At 53.4% G+C, this 14,027-nt stretch overlaps 7 protein-coding genes; 2 read left to right on the plus strand and 5 right to left on the minus strand.

Annotated features, from left to right (window-relative positions):
- Positions 1–202: 202 nt before the first annotated feature.
- On the plus strand, positions 203–1,769 carry RCC_06837 (related to nuclear envelope protein NEM1; the record flags this gene model as incomplete). XM_023772097.1 has 3 exons in its annotated part: positions 203–1,275; positions 1,334–1,551; positions 1,624–1,769. The coding sequence occupies 3 exons, from the start codon at positions 203–205 to the stop codon at positions 1,767–1,769; spliced, it is 1,437 nt and encodes a 478-aa protein (XP_023627865.1).
- A 1,189-nt stretch (positions 1,770–2,958) lies between these two features.
- RCC_06838 (probable COPII-coated vesicle protein) lies at positions 2,959–3,712 on the minus strand (the record flags this gene model as incomplete). XM_023772098.1 has 2 exons in its annotated part: positions 2,959–3,509; positions 3,589–3,712. 2 exons carry the CDS (start codon positions 3,710–3,712, stop codon positions 2,959–2,961), a joined length of 675 nt encoding a protein of 224 aa, XP_023627866.1.
- Positions 3,713–4,115: 403 nt separating this feature from the next.
- RCC_06839 (related to Ctr copper transporter) lies at positions 4,116–4,746 on the minus strand (the record flags this gene model as incomplete). XM_023772099.1 has 2 exons in its annotated part: positions 4,116–4,236; positions 4,295–4,746. 2 exons carry the CDS (start codon positions 4,744–4,746, stop codon positions 4,116–4,118), a joined length of 573 nt encoding a protein of 190 aa, XP_023627867.1.
- Positions 4,747–5,690: 944 nt separating this feature from the next.
- On the plus strand, positions 5,691–7,730 carry RCC_06840 (related to Fre1p and Fre2p; the record flags this gene model as incomplete). XM_023772100.1 has 3 exons in its annotated part: positions 5,691–5,845; positions 5,907–6,644; positions 6,695–7,730. The coding sequence occupies 3 exons, from the start codon at positions 5,691–5,693 to the stop codon at positions 7,728–7,730; spliced, it is 1,929 nt and encodes a 642-aa protein (XP_023627868.1).
- A 1,225-nt stretch (positions 7,731–8,955) lies between these two features.
- On the minus strand, positions 8,956–10,626 carry RCC_06841 (related to DNA repair and recombination protein rhm52; the record flags this gene model as incomplete). The annotated part of the gene is made up of 1 exon (XM_023772101.1): positions 8,956–10,626. One exon carries the CDS (start codon positions 10,624–10,626, stop codon positions 8,956–8,958), a length of 1,671 nt encoding a protein of 556 aa, XP_023627869.1.
- Positions 10,627–10,884: 258 nt separating this feature from the next.
- Positions 10,885–12,429, minus strand: RCC_06842 (uncharacterized protein; the record flags this gene model as incomplete). The annotated part of the gene is made up of 1 exon (XM_023772102.1): positions 10,885–12,429. One exon carries the CDS (start codon positions 12,427–12,429, stop codon positions 10,885–10,887), a length of 1,545 nt encoding a protein of 514 aa, XP_023627870.1.
- Positions 12,430–13,410: 981 nt separating this feature from the next.
- Positions 13,411–13,908, minus strand: RCC_06843 (uncharacterized protein; the record flags this gene model as incomplete). The annotated part of the gene is made up of 1 exon (XM_023772103.1): positions 13,411–13,908. The coding sequence occupies one exon, from the start codon at positions 13,906–13,908 to the stop codon at positions 13,411–13,413; it is 498 nt and encodes a 165-aa protein (XP_023627871.1).
- Between the last annotated feature and the right edge of the window lie 119 nt (positions 13,909–14,027).

The following is a 14,027-nucleotide window of genomic DNA, read 5'->3' on the forward strand; positions in this document are numbered from 1 at the left end:
TCATCCACCCTCATAGCCCAGCCAAGAGTATTCCTCGGCTGCTCGTGATCGCATTCATCTGAATCGATCGGCAGCGGCGGCTTACCCGAACAGCGGGCCGTTTGTGGACAACGAGCTCCCCTCCTTCGAGTCCAGCATCATACCATCTCGCGTGGACACGGCCCTTGAAGATCTCCTCATGGCGATCCGATAACACCTCGCAATGAACAGCATTCTCTCGAAAATCACCACTCCGCCTCGTTCGCGAAACAGCTCCACGACGCGATTGACCGACTTGGACAGCATCACCGACAAGCTTGCGATCAGCCATGCCGCAGAGCGAGATGAGCAGAGCCAGCGGGACTACGTGGACGAGAAGCAGCCGCTGCTGAGCAATGGCCAGACGTATGAGGAGGGAGTGGAGAAGAGAGGTGGCAATGTTGGCGGGGGTGTTGGCTGGCGCATCGCGCACGCCGTGCTGTACGGCGTGAGAATGGTGTTCTCCACCTTGACGGCGCCGGGGAGATATGTTCTGGCCAGCTTCTACGACGAGAATGGCATTTTCAGCGCCGTCATGCCAATGCGAAGCTTTGCAGCAGCGGTGCGAGGACGGAAGAGGAGTCGGCGAGGAGAGATGGGCTATGGCAGCGATAATCCGGCATCACATCGACAAGAACAGCCGCGGCGAAGACGATCCCCCTCGCTGGAGAGCAACGCTTCGTACACATCCAATTCCGAGCGCGAAGACAGCCCGGCACGACATACCCGTAGTCGAACCGCCGCGGCAGCAACAACAACAGCAGATCCCCCCGACGGTCAGTCCCCAGCCTCTACCGATCGCGCGCCCCGTATTCGTATCAAGGACAACTCTCTGCTCCGGAAACGCAAATCTCCGCGATCAGGCAGCACAGCCTCCACCGCTACCATCTCGGAGATTGCTTCTTCGCTGAAATCACCGCCCTCGACTTCTTCAGCAGCACTCACCCGCTATCCACGCTCTCCTCAAACTCCCCGTCCCCTCGTACCACGTCGTCAACCCAGCTATACTTCCGCTCCCTTGGCTCTAAGTCGTCCAGATGGGCTGCCAAAGAAGACACTCATCATAGATTTGGACGAGACGCTGATTCATTCCATGGCCAAGGGAGGGAGGATGAGCACTGGGCATATGGTTGAGGTGAAGCTCAACTATCCCGCAAGTGCGGGTGGTGGTCCGCAATTGGCAAGTGGGGTGCCAATTCTGTACTATGTTCATGAACGGCCAGCTTGTCATGAGTTTTTGAGAAAGGTTGCCAAATGGTGTGTCTGAAAGCTCAATCTCCGCTCAAATATTTGTCGTCTAACCTATGCTCAACAGGTACACTCTCATCGTCTTCACTGCTTCGGTGCAGGAATACGCAGATCCCGTCATTGACTGGCTGGAACGCGAGCGTAAATACTTCTCTGGCAGATATTATCGCCAGCACTGCACGTATCGAAATGGAGCGTACATTAAGGACTTGGCCATGGTTGAGCCGGACTTGAGTCGTGTGGCTATTCTGGATAACAGCCCTATGAGTTACATATTCCATGAAGGTGAGTTGAAAGGATGCGAAGGAAGCTTGAGAAGTGAACATCATTTAGCTGACTGTTGTCGTGATCTCGCAGACAACGCCATTCCCATTGAAGGCTGGATCAGCGACCCCACGGATAACGACCTGTTGCACCTGATTCCGCTTCTTGAGGGCATGCAGTATGTGACTGATGTGAGAGCGCTGTTGGCGCTGAGACAAGGGCAGGCTATGCAGGCTTGAGGTGCGAAGTTGGGGTGGAGCGTTGAGGTGCATGGCGTTTTGAGCGTAGCGTTGCTGCTAATGAATCTGTACAGATAGAAGACGAATGCATGACGGGAGTGATGTCAATGAATACTGCTTGTCAATCCAGTGAAAGTTCAGCCAACGATGAGAAGACACCCGGTCTTTTAAAGGCACAGAGACCATCAAGTCCAGACGTCTTATTTCAAGCCCCTATTTCATTTGCAATACATAAACGCATGATGACCTCGTACATTGATCGATCCAATCCCCAAGCACCTCCCTCGTGGTATTCATGTTCCATACCACTCAGCCCGGTCTTGATCTTCTCGAACGTGGACCAAGGTGTCTCCTGCTTCTCCGCGCATTCATTCGTCCAGCGAGACAGAGCTCACAGACTTCCTTGCCGCACTCGATGCACCMGGAGCGTATCAAGCCCCGCCAGATGTCTCTAGGCGTGGATCCCGTGTGAGAGGAACTACGATGACGGGTGGAGCGGCATCGTCGATGGGTGACGATGCGTTCCCAGCTGTGTTGGTGGGTGCGTGTACGTGTGCGTGGCATGATTCGGTTGGATTGAGAGATTTGAGGTGATTGGTGGATGTTGTGGGGAATGCCGGATTGCATGTCGTGGTGATGAGAAGATATTGTTGAGACTGGCCGGCAGTCGTGTGGGAAAGTAGTGGTTGGTCGAGAGTGGTGGAAGTCGGGGTTTTCGAAAGTAGTGAGTGTCTGGCTTGCAGATGTTTGAAGTGAATGTGATGGTTTGTTTGGATGAAAAATAGAGGGAGAGGGGAGGTCTACTTATACGTGAAGTTGCTTTCAGGAGAATGTCTTGATCGGATCGGAAGGGGTTGTTTGCTGGAAGTCTCAGTCTCAGATGTGAGCATCTGTCCTAGACTGAGATATGATAAAGGCTCTAGATGCGAAAAGTGAGACCCTCGAGCAGTCCTCTCAGTGGAACTCGTTTGCGCATCTCTGGCATCTTGGCTCGAGAGGATCACCTTCCTACAGTGGACTGAACAGGGCCTGGAAGATGAGCAGTAGCGAGCAATGTAGCTCTGTTGGTATGGTTCATCATTCAGCTTTTGACATGTATCGTAACATTTCCACAGCATGACGCTTAGTCTGTCATCCTACAGACCCGACCCGACTCCTCTTGACCATGCATTGGATCYCACACTTTCCCTCAAGTCAACTTTTGCTTGATGAAGAATGCCCTCAGATAGCTCAACTGCCACGCACAGGTACAACCCAGCACCGCGCACTGAATCAATGTCCATCTTACCACCCTCCCGTTGACGCTCTCACTCTGATCGCGAAACTCGGCTTCCCTCTCCCGCTGGAACATCTGCTCGCGCCTCACATCCTGCAGCCTAGCATTCAAATCCTTGACCTTTTGCGCGACTTCTGTAAGCTTGTTCTTATCAGAGCTCTCAATCGCCGACGTGGCGCCAATCGCGAGATCCAGCTCGAATTTGATTCCACCGACTTGCGAACCAAAGAAGGAGAAGCCGGAGTGGGAAGGGACGTTGGTTGGCGTGAAACAGAGGCGGTGTTCACCAGAATCCGCGGCTGTGAAGGTGAACTTTCCCGAGGCGGGGCCACGTTGGGAGACTACGCGGTGGGCATTGTCGAAGATTTCGTCCACGGTGATGAAGACGCCCATTTGGGGAAGTGAGGGCGGGTTCGATACGTAGTTGTTCGATTGCTGATCCCATTGCTTGGCATTGAAGTGTCCTGTAATATCCACAGCATTAGCAACCTCTTGCCTACATCGCCCATGTCCATGTCCATCTCTTTCGTGATGCCTGCGTACCGACTACGAGCGTGTCCTTTGGCAGTTCCTCGAAGAAGCACTTCTCCTGAGGTCCGTCAATGTAAAAGTAGAGTGCCTGAGCCTGCGCGAACAGTAGCGCGAGGCTTGGTAATGACCACATCATCTGGGAAGGGTTGCGTGTGTTGGGCGGGCGTGGTGTGTGAGTGCGATATGAGCTCCTGACAACGCCAAATGTTCAAGTCGCAGATCCGATCGCGTCCAGGTCAGGGTTCAAGGTCACGGGATCGCGCTCGCGGCTAAATTTGTGCTCGTGGCGTACAACCAACCAGCCCAGCATTCTCTTCCCTCTCCCTTGCCACGACCTCATCTCCTGGAAGAGTGTACCTCAACTAGTCTTCCCGTATGAGAGATCTCGAAAGCATGAGATTAAAGGCCATTTCACACAGCTATCAAGGGGAGCACACGAGAGCAGTGGGGACTGTCTTGACCACTCGTTCATTAAACATCTAATCATACCCTGCTGTGGGTTGTGCAGAATCTCCATCCCCTCCTCAAGCATCCCAAACTCAGTGCCCATCACAGTGATCTCCTGTCGGATCCCAATCCCCAATCACGAAGCTTCCCAGAAATGTCCCACCTAATATGGACATGAAATACCCAACATTCATCGTCATAACCGCCAGCATCCTGTTATCATCCATCAGGTTAGCGATGATTAAGCAAGAGCTCGAGAGGAGATACTCACAGTAGGTAGCTAACGCCAGCAAGCACGGTGTCCAACGCAGCCCTTGCCAAAGCCTCATTGATGTTCCACGGCCTTCCCTTGTCGGCTATCAGTCTCAAGTTTCCTCCGATGGACTCGAAATCCTTGCGCAGAATGCTGGTGTCACGCTTCCAAGACCATCGGACAAGTAAGGCGTTGAAGTTTGCCCTGACGGCCACGATTCCGCGAAAGATGGCCGCGAGGACAATCAGGAAAATGCATGTCCCGATGTACTGGCCGGAGGTGGCGGGTGTCCAGGAATCGGCGTAGAGGGCAGTTGTGGTGGCGGTGAAGAATGTCATCATCATGTCCTTCATGCCCATGTGCATGTGGCCGGTGGCGTCCATTGTCATGTCCATGCCAGACATGTCCATGGAGGTTGCGCTGGCCATGGAGGCACTGGATGTGCTACTGGCCATGTGCATGTGGTCCATGATGGCGGTGTTTTGACGGTTTGGACCTCCAAGTATGCTCAGCAACGCCTGCCGATGAAATCGAGTCTGAGACGAGGGCCAGATGGAACACACTGATCCCGGCGGCGACTATCAAAGTGGAGATGTCCGAACAGGAGCGCCACGTTGCGCTGAGATGCAACTGGGAGGTGCTATTTCGGGCTCGAGGAAGTACTTTGCTGTGCGCGCCTTTGCTCGTTGCTGTCGTCAATGGTCTTTCTCTACAGCAGAATGGCGGGATGGTTCTCCTATTTCTCAGATTGCAAATGCGTGGAAAACTCGCTCAGCGCATACCGTCTCAATTGCGCTCCATAGGCGAGGGTGAGCGCGTGTGGCGTGTGGCATGGGGCCAACGCCAGGCAGGCGGCGGTAAGGTAGGTTTATCGTGGTGCGGATGAGATTGAGAGCGTTTGAGCAAGTTTATACACATCACTGCCCTTTTGGGAGTGAAACAATGAAGGGTACCCGCAAGAAGCCACCGTGGATCTCGGCTGCCATCCGCGGAACGAACTCCGATCGGCTTTTTACACACGTGGATTTGGAGCCGAAGCATGGATACAGCGGCTCTTTGTGGAGAGCAACGTCTGCCCTTCCACGCGGGTCCGTCGAGGGCACACACTCTGCTCCGACACGACACGGCACAGCACAGCTAAGAAGGATGATGAGTGCGTTGATGAGATCAGTTTGAGCGCATTTGAGAGGTCGGGATTGCTCACACGTGGGGCTGCACACCACTGCCGTCCCTTCCACTCTGGATTACCTTTCTCCCGCGATCAACTGGGATCCGATCAGCCTTAGGTTTTGTCTTTCCCACGTTGCGGCCCTGCAACTCCTCGTGGGCATACATCTACAATCATACCCTATCCGTTGTATTGCGACACCCCAACAGGATCGTTCTTTCCTACGTCCTTCGTCGGTTCACAATCATGGCGTTGCTCAAGAGACATGGCTCGGACATGGAGATGCACACGGGTCCGCCCTGGCTCGATATGCCGGTGATGCTTCACTCTTCCCGCGCATACTCGTGCTCCCTCAACGACACCGCAAAATGCGAATATCAACAAGGCCACTGGCGGTTTTGGTGAGCACCCTGATATCAATACACGAACATGGTAGACGCCCTCACTAACACCACCTCGCAGGTATGAGGCAGACTGGCACTACGCTTTACCGACAGTCGCCTTCTTCCTAACGGCCATCGCTCTCTTTGCGWTACCTTTCACACTCTCGCCGTTCTTCGCATCGACTCGACGGCCCCTATTTGCCAAGATCCGGTCCGTTGCTCGCTTTCTGTCGTACCGTCAATTTCGTCTCAATGCTCTGAATTGGAACTCGGCACCACTCGGCGTACTCCTCCTGGGAGCAATTGGAGCCATCTTCTTCTTTTCGATGGTTCTGGGCCCCAAACCGTACTACTGGCCGAATGTCAAAGCCCCCGACTCGACCAAACTCCTTGTCAGCTGGGGCGGCTCTCCGCCGATTGCCACTCGGAGCGGGTGGTTGGCACTCGGCTGTTTGCCATTCATCATGGCGACTAGCCCAAAGAGCAACATGATCACAGGCTTGACGGGTGTCTCGCACGAGAAACTCCAGGTCTTCCATCGCTGGATTAGTTATGCTTGCTTTGTACTGGCCCTGATCCACACATTTCCGTTCATCGTCTACAATACTTGGCTGGGTACTATTGCGTCGGAGTGGAAAACCAACATGTGCTACTGGACCGGCGTGGTAGCCCTTGTCGCCCAGGCATGGTTGACTTTTGCAAGCATCGGGCCGCTGAGGAGCATGTTCTACGAATTCTTCAAGATCTCGCATTTTGTCGCGGCCGCGGTGTTTGTGGTGTTCTTCTTTCTGCACTGTGACTTCCGCCTATCGTCCTGGTGAGTGGTGTGCACTCTGTTCCACAWCATCTCAGCTAACTTGTGATTAGGGATTACTTCATTGCCTCGGGCGTGATATATACACTCTGCTTCCTCCACTCTCAGCTACGCGTCTTCTTCACCCATGGTATCRGCAAGAAAGCCACTGTGAACCTCACATCCAACGGGTTCATCAGGATCAGCATACCCACCAAAACTAGCTGGAAAGCAGGCCAGCACTATTTCCTTCGCTTTGTCTCTTTGAATGCTTGGACGGCTCACCCATTCACAGCCTGCTCGCTGCCGACAAAAGCTCACTACTACGAAGCCGCATCATCATCTTTGATCTTCTACATCCGTCCACAAGGAGGCCTCACAGCRCGACTAGCAAGCTATGCTGCCGCGCATCCAAACAGCAAGATGCGCATCATGCTTGATGGCCCATACGGAGGAATAGAAATGCCCAAGCTCGAGTCGAGTCACCGTACGCTTGTTCTYGCGGGTGGCTCAGGCGCGGGCTGGGCGCTTCCACTGATTGAAGCATTTTTGAGAAGAAGGGACTGTGCAGATTGCTGCGACAATCCAAATCCTAAGCCTGGAGTGGAATGTCTCCCTGCCAACGAAGCACCCAGCATGCGTGTGGTTCTCGCCACAAGAGACCTGGTGACGAGGAATTGGTTCGAGGAGGCTATTGCTGAGTTGCTCGAAGCTGGAATGGTCAGCACCTGCCCGACGGAACTCAGCGTCGAGATCTTCTACACTGGRGAGGATGATACGTCCCGACCGCAGACATTGCAGACCTTGGAGGATCCTGAAAAGGGCGTCGATGCTAATGTGAGAGACACCGAGGGTAGTGGAAGTGACTCGGGGTCCGAGAAGCTTGCCAAGAGCTTTTCGGCAAGAGATCATGCTGCGCGACCAGACGTCAAGGCCATTGTTGCTACAGAAGCGGATCTTGCAGGGGAACAGTCGCTGGGTGTGTTCGTTTGTGGACCGTTGAGTATGCAGGCTGATGTTGCGAATGCGGTTGCAAGGCAGCAAGTGCAGGGGATGAAGGGTGGAAAGAAGGATGTATACCTGCACATGGAGCACTTTAGTTGGGCTTAGCCTCTGTACAGTTAGTGAGATCACGTCTTGGATTATCTACCTTGCGGTCGCATTTGTCGCTCCTCAAATGGTGGTCTTGCGCTCGGAGACCAAAGTCACATCCTTTGTTGCATTGGAGTGGTGAATCCATGTCGTTGCCCGGAGATCTGTTTCCGGCGACTGCAGTGCATTCCATTGTTCTTCCAACTGACTGCATCGATTCGCTATCCTCACAGTGTTCTATTTTTTTGCGATTGCTCGGGAAAGGGAGAGCAGCGCCATTGACACTTCAACCACCCTGGCCATCTATAATGGACATCACAACCCCACGCGCCCGCTCCACGATTGTCCACTGGGAACACAAAAGAACACGCCTGATATTCTTCAAATTCCTCCTGACTCTCATCCTCATTTTCCAAGGCCTGCTGATCTCCACCGTAAACGAACATGTAACCGCAAGCCGACTGGCTACATGGGTGGCCTCCTGGATCATCATCAGCCTGATTCTCATCACCTTCACGCTCATCGAATACATCTTCTTCTCGAACAAACGCTTCTCGAACTTCTACGCCTACAATGCTAGTTACCAGCGAGAATTTGCCGTTCGGACCTTCRTCACCATTTTCATCGCCGTGATGCATCACTTTCATCAAGGCGGCATCAAGCTCGTGTTTAATGGCATTCTGTTGAGAAATGGCTGTCCAGCTTGTTTGAAAGATGCCATGTCTGCGGGTCTCGTCGAGATTGGTCGCGCATACATTGAAGAGTTCTTTGCTACAGTCCTCAGTATTGCGACTCTATGGTGCTTCTCCCCTCGTTCGATCTTTTTACGCTCCATCATGTCTGCTGTTTTTTGGACAACGGTCAAATATGCCGTTTGCGTCGTTGCTACTTTTACCGCAACTTCGATGGTCTGGAAAGCTTATTGTTCGGGATACGAAGTGTGCTGGGGCAACATGGGAGTCGCCGGTTGGGCATTGGCATGGATTCCTCTGGGGAGAAGTATAGGGCACCTGGGTCCCTTTGTAAATCTGGTGGGAAAAGAGGTCTTGAAAGAGTATCCTCATATGGTTCAGGGGTAGTTTGCGCTAAATGAGGAAGAAGCGCGAAGAAATGCCAAATATTCAATACTTTGATTGACTACGTCGTGTTACAGCAACACTGTCCATGTTTCGAACATCCAGCAAACGCCGCGCTTAGTATGCATCATAATCCATAGGTTGCGATCCGCTTCTCAGACCGAATCTCATTCAACCAATCCATCTGCTTTCCCACCAGTCTCGATCTTCGCCTTTTTCGGGTCGGAAGCACCATCCATGCCTTGATTCAATTGCATGTTTGTGACATCCCCCAATGCGCTCCTCTTGACCCCATGAGACGTCGGCGGCTTGTACGCGCCAGAGCCACGCCCTCCACTGAAACCACCCCCACCGGCTGGAGACTGCGGCATCCCTATCTTACGATTCATGTCTGCTGATGGGTTGGTGTAATTCGCTCCAGCAGATCGTGTGGCGCCTGGTGGATGTTGTTGGGCCGGCTGCTGTTGATTCTGGCCTTCCCTGGCTGCCTTTAGAACGTCTCTCGTGATGGGCGCAGATTTGCCGGGATTGACACCTTGCGTTCTTCGTATTGAAGGACTCTCCGCGTGAGGATTGAACGCCAGGCCCTCAATGGCGGCCCCAGCTCCAGTGGGTGTATTGACGACATCGGCTCTCCTGCCCGTGACGAAGCCTATGGGTGCACCTGGTGGCGGCGCCTGCGGTCGAGGCTCGGGTGGATGTGAGGAATCGTCCGAAGACGAGTTGGATCGCTGGGCTTCGGTGGTGTTGAGTTGTGGTGCGCCTCCATTGCCCACCTGTTGTTGATATCGCGCGGGCGGTGGCGCATGGTCTCCAGGCGTCTGAGGTGGTCCCATTCGAGCGGAGTTTGCAGGGCGCTGAGCAGCGTTCGGGGGTGGTCTCTGGAGACTCTGCGGTCGTTGCGGCGCCTGCATACCTTGCATGGGCGTCGGCGCTTGAATGTTCACCGGTCGCAGCTCTTGCCGTTGTTGTGGCGCTGCCTGCTTTGGCAGACGAGTGCTGCCCTCACCGGCGTTTGAAGCGATGCTGTCGTCCACTCTGACCTCGTCCGGATGGCTAAAGTCTGTGTCGTCGAAATCGCCGTCGAAATCATCCTCGAATTCTGCGCTTCCATAAGATCCAGCTGAGTGCACCGACTGCACGCTTGTATTCCTTTTGACAGCGCTACCATTGCTATTTCCCTGCCGCGGCGCTTCGTCCGACCTGACAGCCTGCCTCTCGTCTGAACTCGTTGCCTCCTTCTTTACCTCTTTATAGTCTCGATGTCGGTGCAGGTCGCTGGCATCCCACTTCGACGGCTGTACCTTGACCTTTGTGATTCTGGAAAGATAGTCTTTGTCGTAGAGACAATTGCCCAAGACATTCCCAAAGTTCCGCAGCGCCCGCTTCATGGCGTCCGTCGCTGCCTCCTTCTTCGCCTTTTCAAACGCCGCCGCCTTTCCCTTGACATTCTCGCAATGTCCATAACCAATGTCTTCATGAAAGCTGCCATCTTTGAGCGTGACGCGCACAATGGTGGACAAGCCCAGGTTGATTTTTTGTGTTGTCGGGTGTTCGTCCACAAAGTCTATCTGCACATTCTGAATCGATGAAGACCAGCCATTGAAGCCAAAGACCTCATTGGCGAGGTTGATGACCTTCTCCGCCGCGAGATAATGGACCTTGCCGCCGCCTGCGCCGGGTCGAGTGGAAATGTACTCAGGGCCGAGTTGTTTCTCGAGGCGCGACTGGAGCGTGGCAATCTCAACGGCCGTGTATTTGGAGATGGTCGGTGTCGTGTCGGCGAAGGGGTTTGCCGAATGGATCGTATCCTTGTGTTGGTCTCCTGGCGCGGGCATCTCATCGATGATGAATGTGCTGGATGAGCGGTGGGCTTGTTGTCATGTCATCAGGCTGGCTGTGACGCGACAGAAGACGCGCCGAGCTCCACTGAAGGCTGCAGTCGGCATGTGGGGCGCTTCGGGTAATTATCGGCGTCACTCTAACCTCAACTCCTCCCTCACAATAGAAGTCAGTTTCAGTCCTTGGAACACGAACAACAAATTTCGTCAACATGTACTGGATGTATCACTGTCCTGTTGGATCTCCTCTTGATGCTAAGTTCTATTCTCGCAGTACCGTTTGACCCCCTGCACAAGTCTTGCGCGCTTCTGGACAGAGTCAAAAACTTGAGCGTGATCTCTGTCCTCATTCCAGATGACCTCCAAGCCTTCACCCTTCCACTCACGATACTTCCACTCATCCCCATTGACCTTGCCGCCCGTGYCACCGACAAGGTATTTACCCACGGCCTCGGTGTCGACGATCAGATCTCTCCCGGCCAAGCTTACAGTCACTCGCATTCCGGTCTTTGCCATCAAAGGCAGAAGATCGTCCAACCACAGAACGTTCTCACTCCAGAAGAATCTTCTACAGAGTGTATGGGCAACACCTGGATCCTGGGAGGCAAAGTACCACAATTGCCATTCGTTCGCATGCGTAGGCATACGGACTGTGAAGTTGTATGCGACATCCGGGTTGTGCAACAGAAAGCATACCGGATCAATCAAGAGAACGTTTGCGATCTTGGGCTGCAGGGTCCTACTATGCAGCATGTGGGTTGCAGTAATGGTGCCATAGGAGTGTCCAATCAGTATACACTTATCCCAGCCGTGATGTTCCAAGATGGTGTTGATTTCATTGCACGTCTCCTCTTTACCTAGCGCTGCATGGGTGATGCGGAAAGAGACCGGCATGATCTCCAGGGCGATGATGCCAATCTGACCTTGGCTGGGGGATGAGTGGCCGTCGTCAACGTGATGAAGGAGGTCGTCGAGAAAGTCGACGTATGGGTAGAGTCCGATACCAATACCATGGATGAACAACACAGGAAGCCGATCCGTTGCCGTGTGAGGGCGATGCCAGTAAGTGAGGTGCTTGACCGGAGATTTGTTCTTTGCAGTCAAAGCGACTGGCCGGAGAGGAAAGAGTCCGAAGAAGTCCTTGAGTGCCAGGCGATGGTGATGATATMCATTGCGGCATAGACGGACGTATGTCAAGAAGTCGACGAACCCCACACAGAAGTACCATGTCAGACTTCTGTAGCCTGAAAGTGYGACTTTGTCTAATGTCAGGCGGATGGGCTTTGCTTTCCCGTACCCTTGAGCAAATTTCTTCCCAAGAAGATCCTCAAAGTGTCTCGTATACTCCTCCAGCTCTTCTTCATTCTTGCTGTCAACGCGACCTTCGAAGAAGGCCCATGAAAGCCAGTCTTTGATGCCTTCACGGCCGATATCGTTCAACGCGGCGCCCCTGCACCACCAACGGATATGCCGCTCCAGATCGGCAGAATCGGTGTCTTTTGTCACGCGTTCGAAGAGCTGTCTGCGGTCCGGCTCGGGGCGGATAGGAGGGTGCTTTGCTTCCTTTTGAAGGCTGCGATAGAGCGGGAGCTGGAATGCAAGCCAGAAAATGGCTTCAGCGAGGAAGTAGATGCTGAGTGGGAGTGGAATGGCGGGGAGCGCCGCATTGAAGAGATCACCGCCCAACCACGGTCGGAGGAACGCATAGGCGGTGCATGCTACGCTCAGAGGTGCAATCAAGCCCAGRCCGAAGAWGCAGATGTGGATGAAGACACGTTCACCCAACGTGTTGTTGATCATCGTGGATTGTTGAGATTGATGTGGAAGCAACGAGAAAGAGTGTGCAGCGTTGCGTCAGAAGACATATTTGCTGCCGGTCTGCATACAGTCATTGATTGTGGGATGGAATTGCATGTGAAATTAGGCATTGCATGAACAAGGTTGTCGTGATCGTTCTCGGCTTCGGCACTTGCTCCGGACTTGCAGGAAAATTTGGACCCTGGACGCAACAATCACCACGACCACCTCCTCACCACTGCACCTCTGTCATCAACTCTATCATGCAACACGTGACATCGATTGAAAGGCCGTGAGAGGCTCCGTGTATTGGGGTGAGAATAAGCGAGCCGAATCGAGGAAAAGGCCCTATTTCACAGACCGGCAGGCTGCGGCTCCGATCTCACTGTTTGTGTATCTCCCGCTGGAAGTGGAAGACTGGACCGCAATCTAGCAGATTCGAGTGACAGGAGCCGGAAGTATGCAGGAGCGAGTCACACGAAGCAAAAATTGCTGCATCTTGAGGAGATAGACCTCGACGTCAACGTGTAGAGTGGCAGGAACGTGTCCCGCGAGTCCTGGAAGTCAACAGAGATGAAGCAGAGCGTTGCTCGTGGGCTGAAGCTTACCAGCTTTGTGCAGGCTTTACATTCCGCATGGACTTACTGAAATGACGGGAGCATCATACCAAGCAAGCCATGCGGGTCAGGTAGGACGACGTTGTACTGCGTATGCGATCCACAATGACTGCTCCATCCACGCTCTGAGCTCAGAGGGTGACAGCATGATTGAACGTCATCGGATCTGCGCTTCGGAAAGGATTGGATGCGAGGCTTCTTGTCCTGTTGTAGCGGAAGCCTGTTGCGGAAACTTCACAACAGGCCCACCGACTCAAACCGGCAAGTACTGAGTCATCATATGTGAACGACGATCTGTTTGGAACTTCTAATATCATTCATTAATCATTAAGCATTTATTTACAGCAAGTCCTTGCATCAAAGTAATCTATGGCTTGGCCATCTCAATCTTGATCTCACCCACGGCGGCAGGCACAACACATGCGAGGTCGTTGGGACCAGCACCACCGGCATGGCAGTATGGAGTAGGGATCATAGTGCTTCCCTGGATGGTATCGGCGGGACTGGCTCCCTGCCACAAGAAGAGCTTGCCCTTGTTGGCGTCATCCTTTTCAGAGTAAGAAAAGGAGAACAAGGAGTTGGCGCCGCACGTGTAGACATGGCCATCTTCGAAGTTGGCCGCAGCCGCTTTGGTGACTGGGTCGTAAGGCACGCAGGTGAAGTCTAGGGTACCGCCATTGGTAGCAGCGATGTTGAACCCAAGAGCGGTGATGTCCTTGCCGTCGGGCTTGCGCTCGTAAAAGTCTTTGATCTGGTAGATGGTTTTCTCGCTGGATGGTGTAGCGGGTGCCTTGCATGAGGTTGGTGCAGCGATGGCTGAGCTGGCAAGGAGAGCAAGAACAGAGGCGAAGACGAAGGACTGCATTTTGGTGTTGTGGTGTTGGTTTGAGGTGCTAGGATTGATTGGTGAGGGATGGTGTTGAGAGGATTGTGTTGGTCGATGAGTTGTTGGAGTATGTGATTGAATGATCGGTTTCCTTTGGM

This window comes from Ramularia collo-cygni (assembly GCF_900074925.1).
Source record: "Ramularia collo-cygni strain URUG2 genome assembly, contig: RCC_scaffold10, whole genome shotgun sequence".
Classification (NCBI taxonomy): domain Eukaryota; kingdom Fungi; phylum Ascomycota; class Dothideomycetes; order Mycosphaerellales; family Mycosphaerellaceae; genus Ramularia; species Ramularia collo-cygni.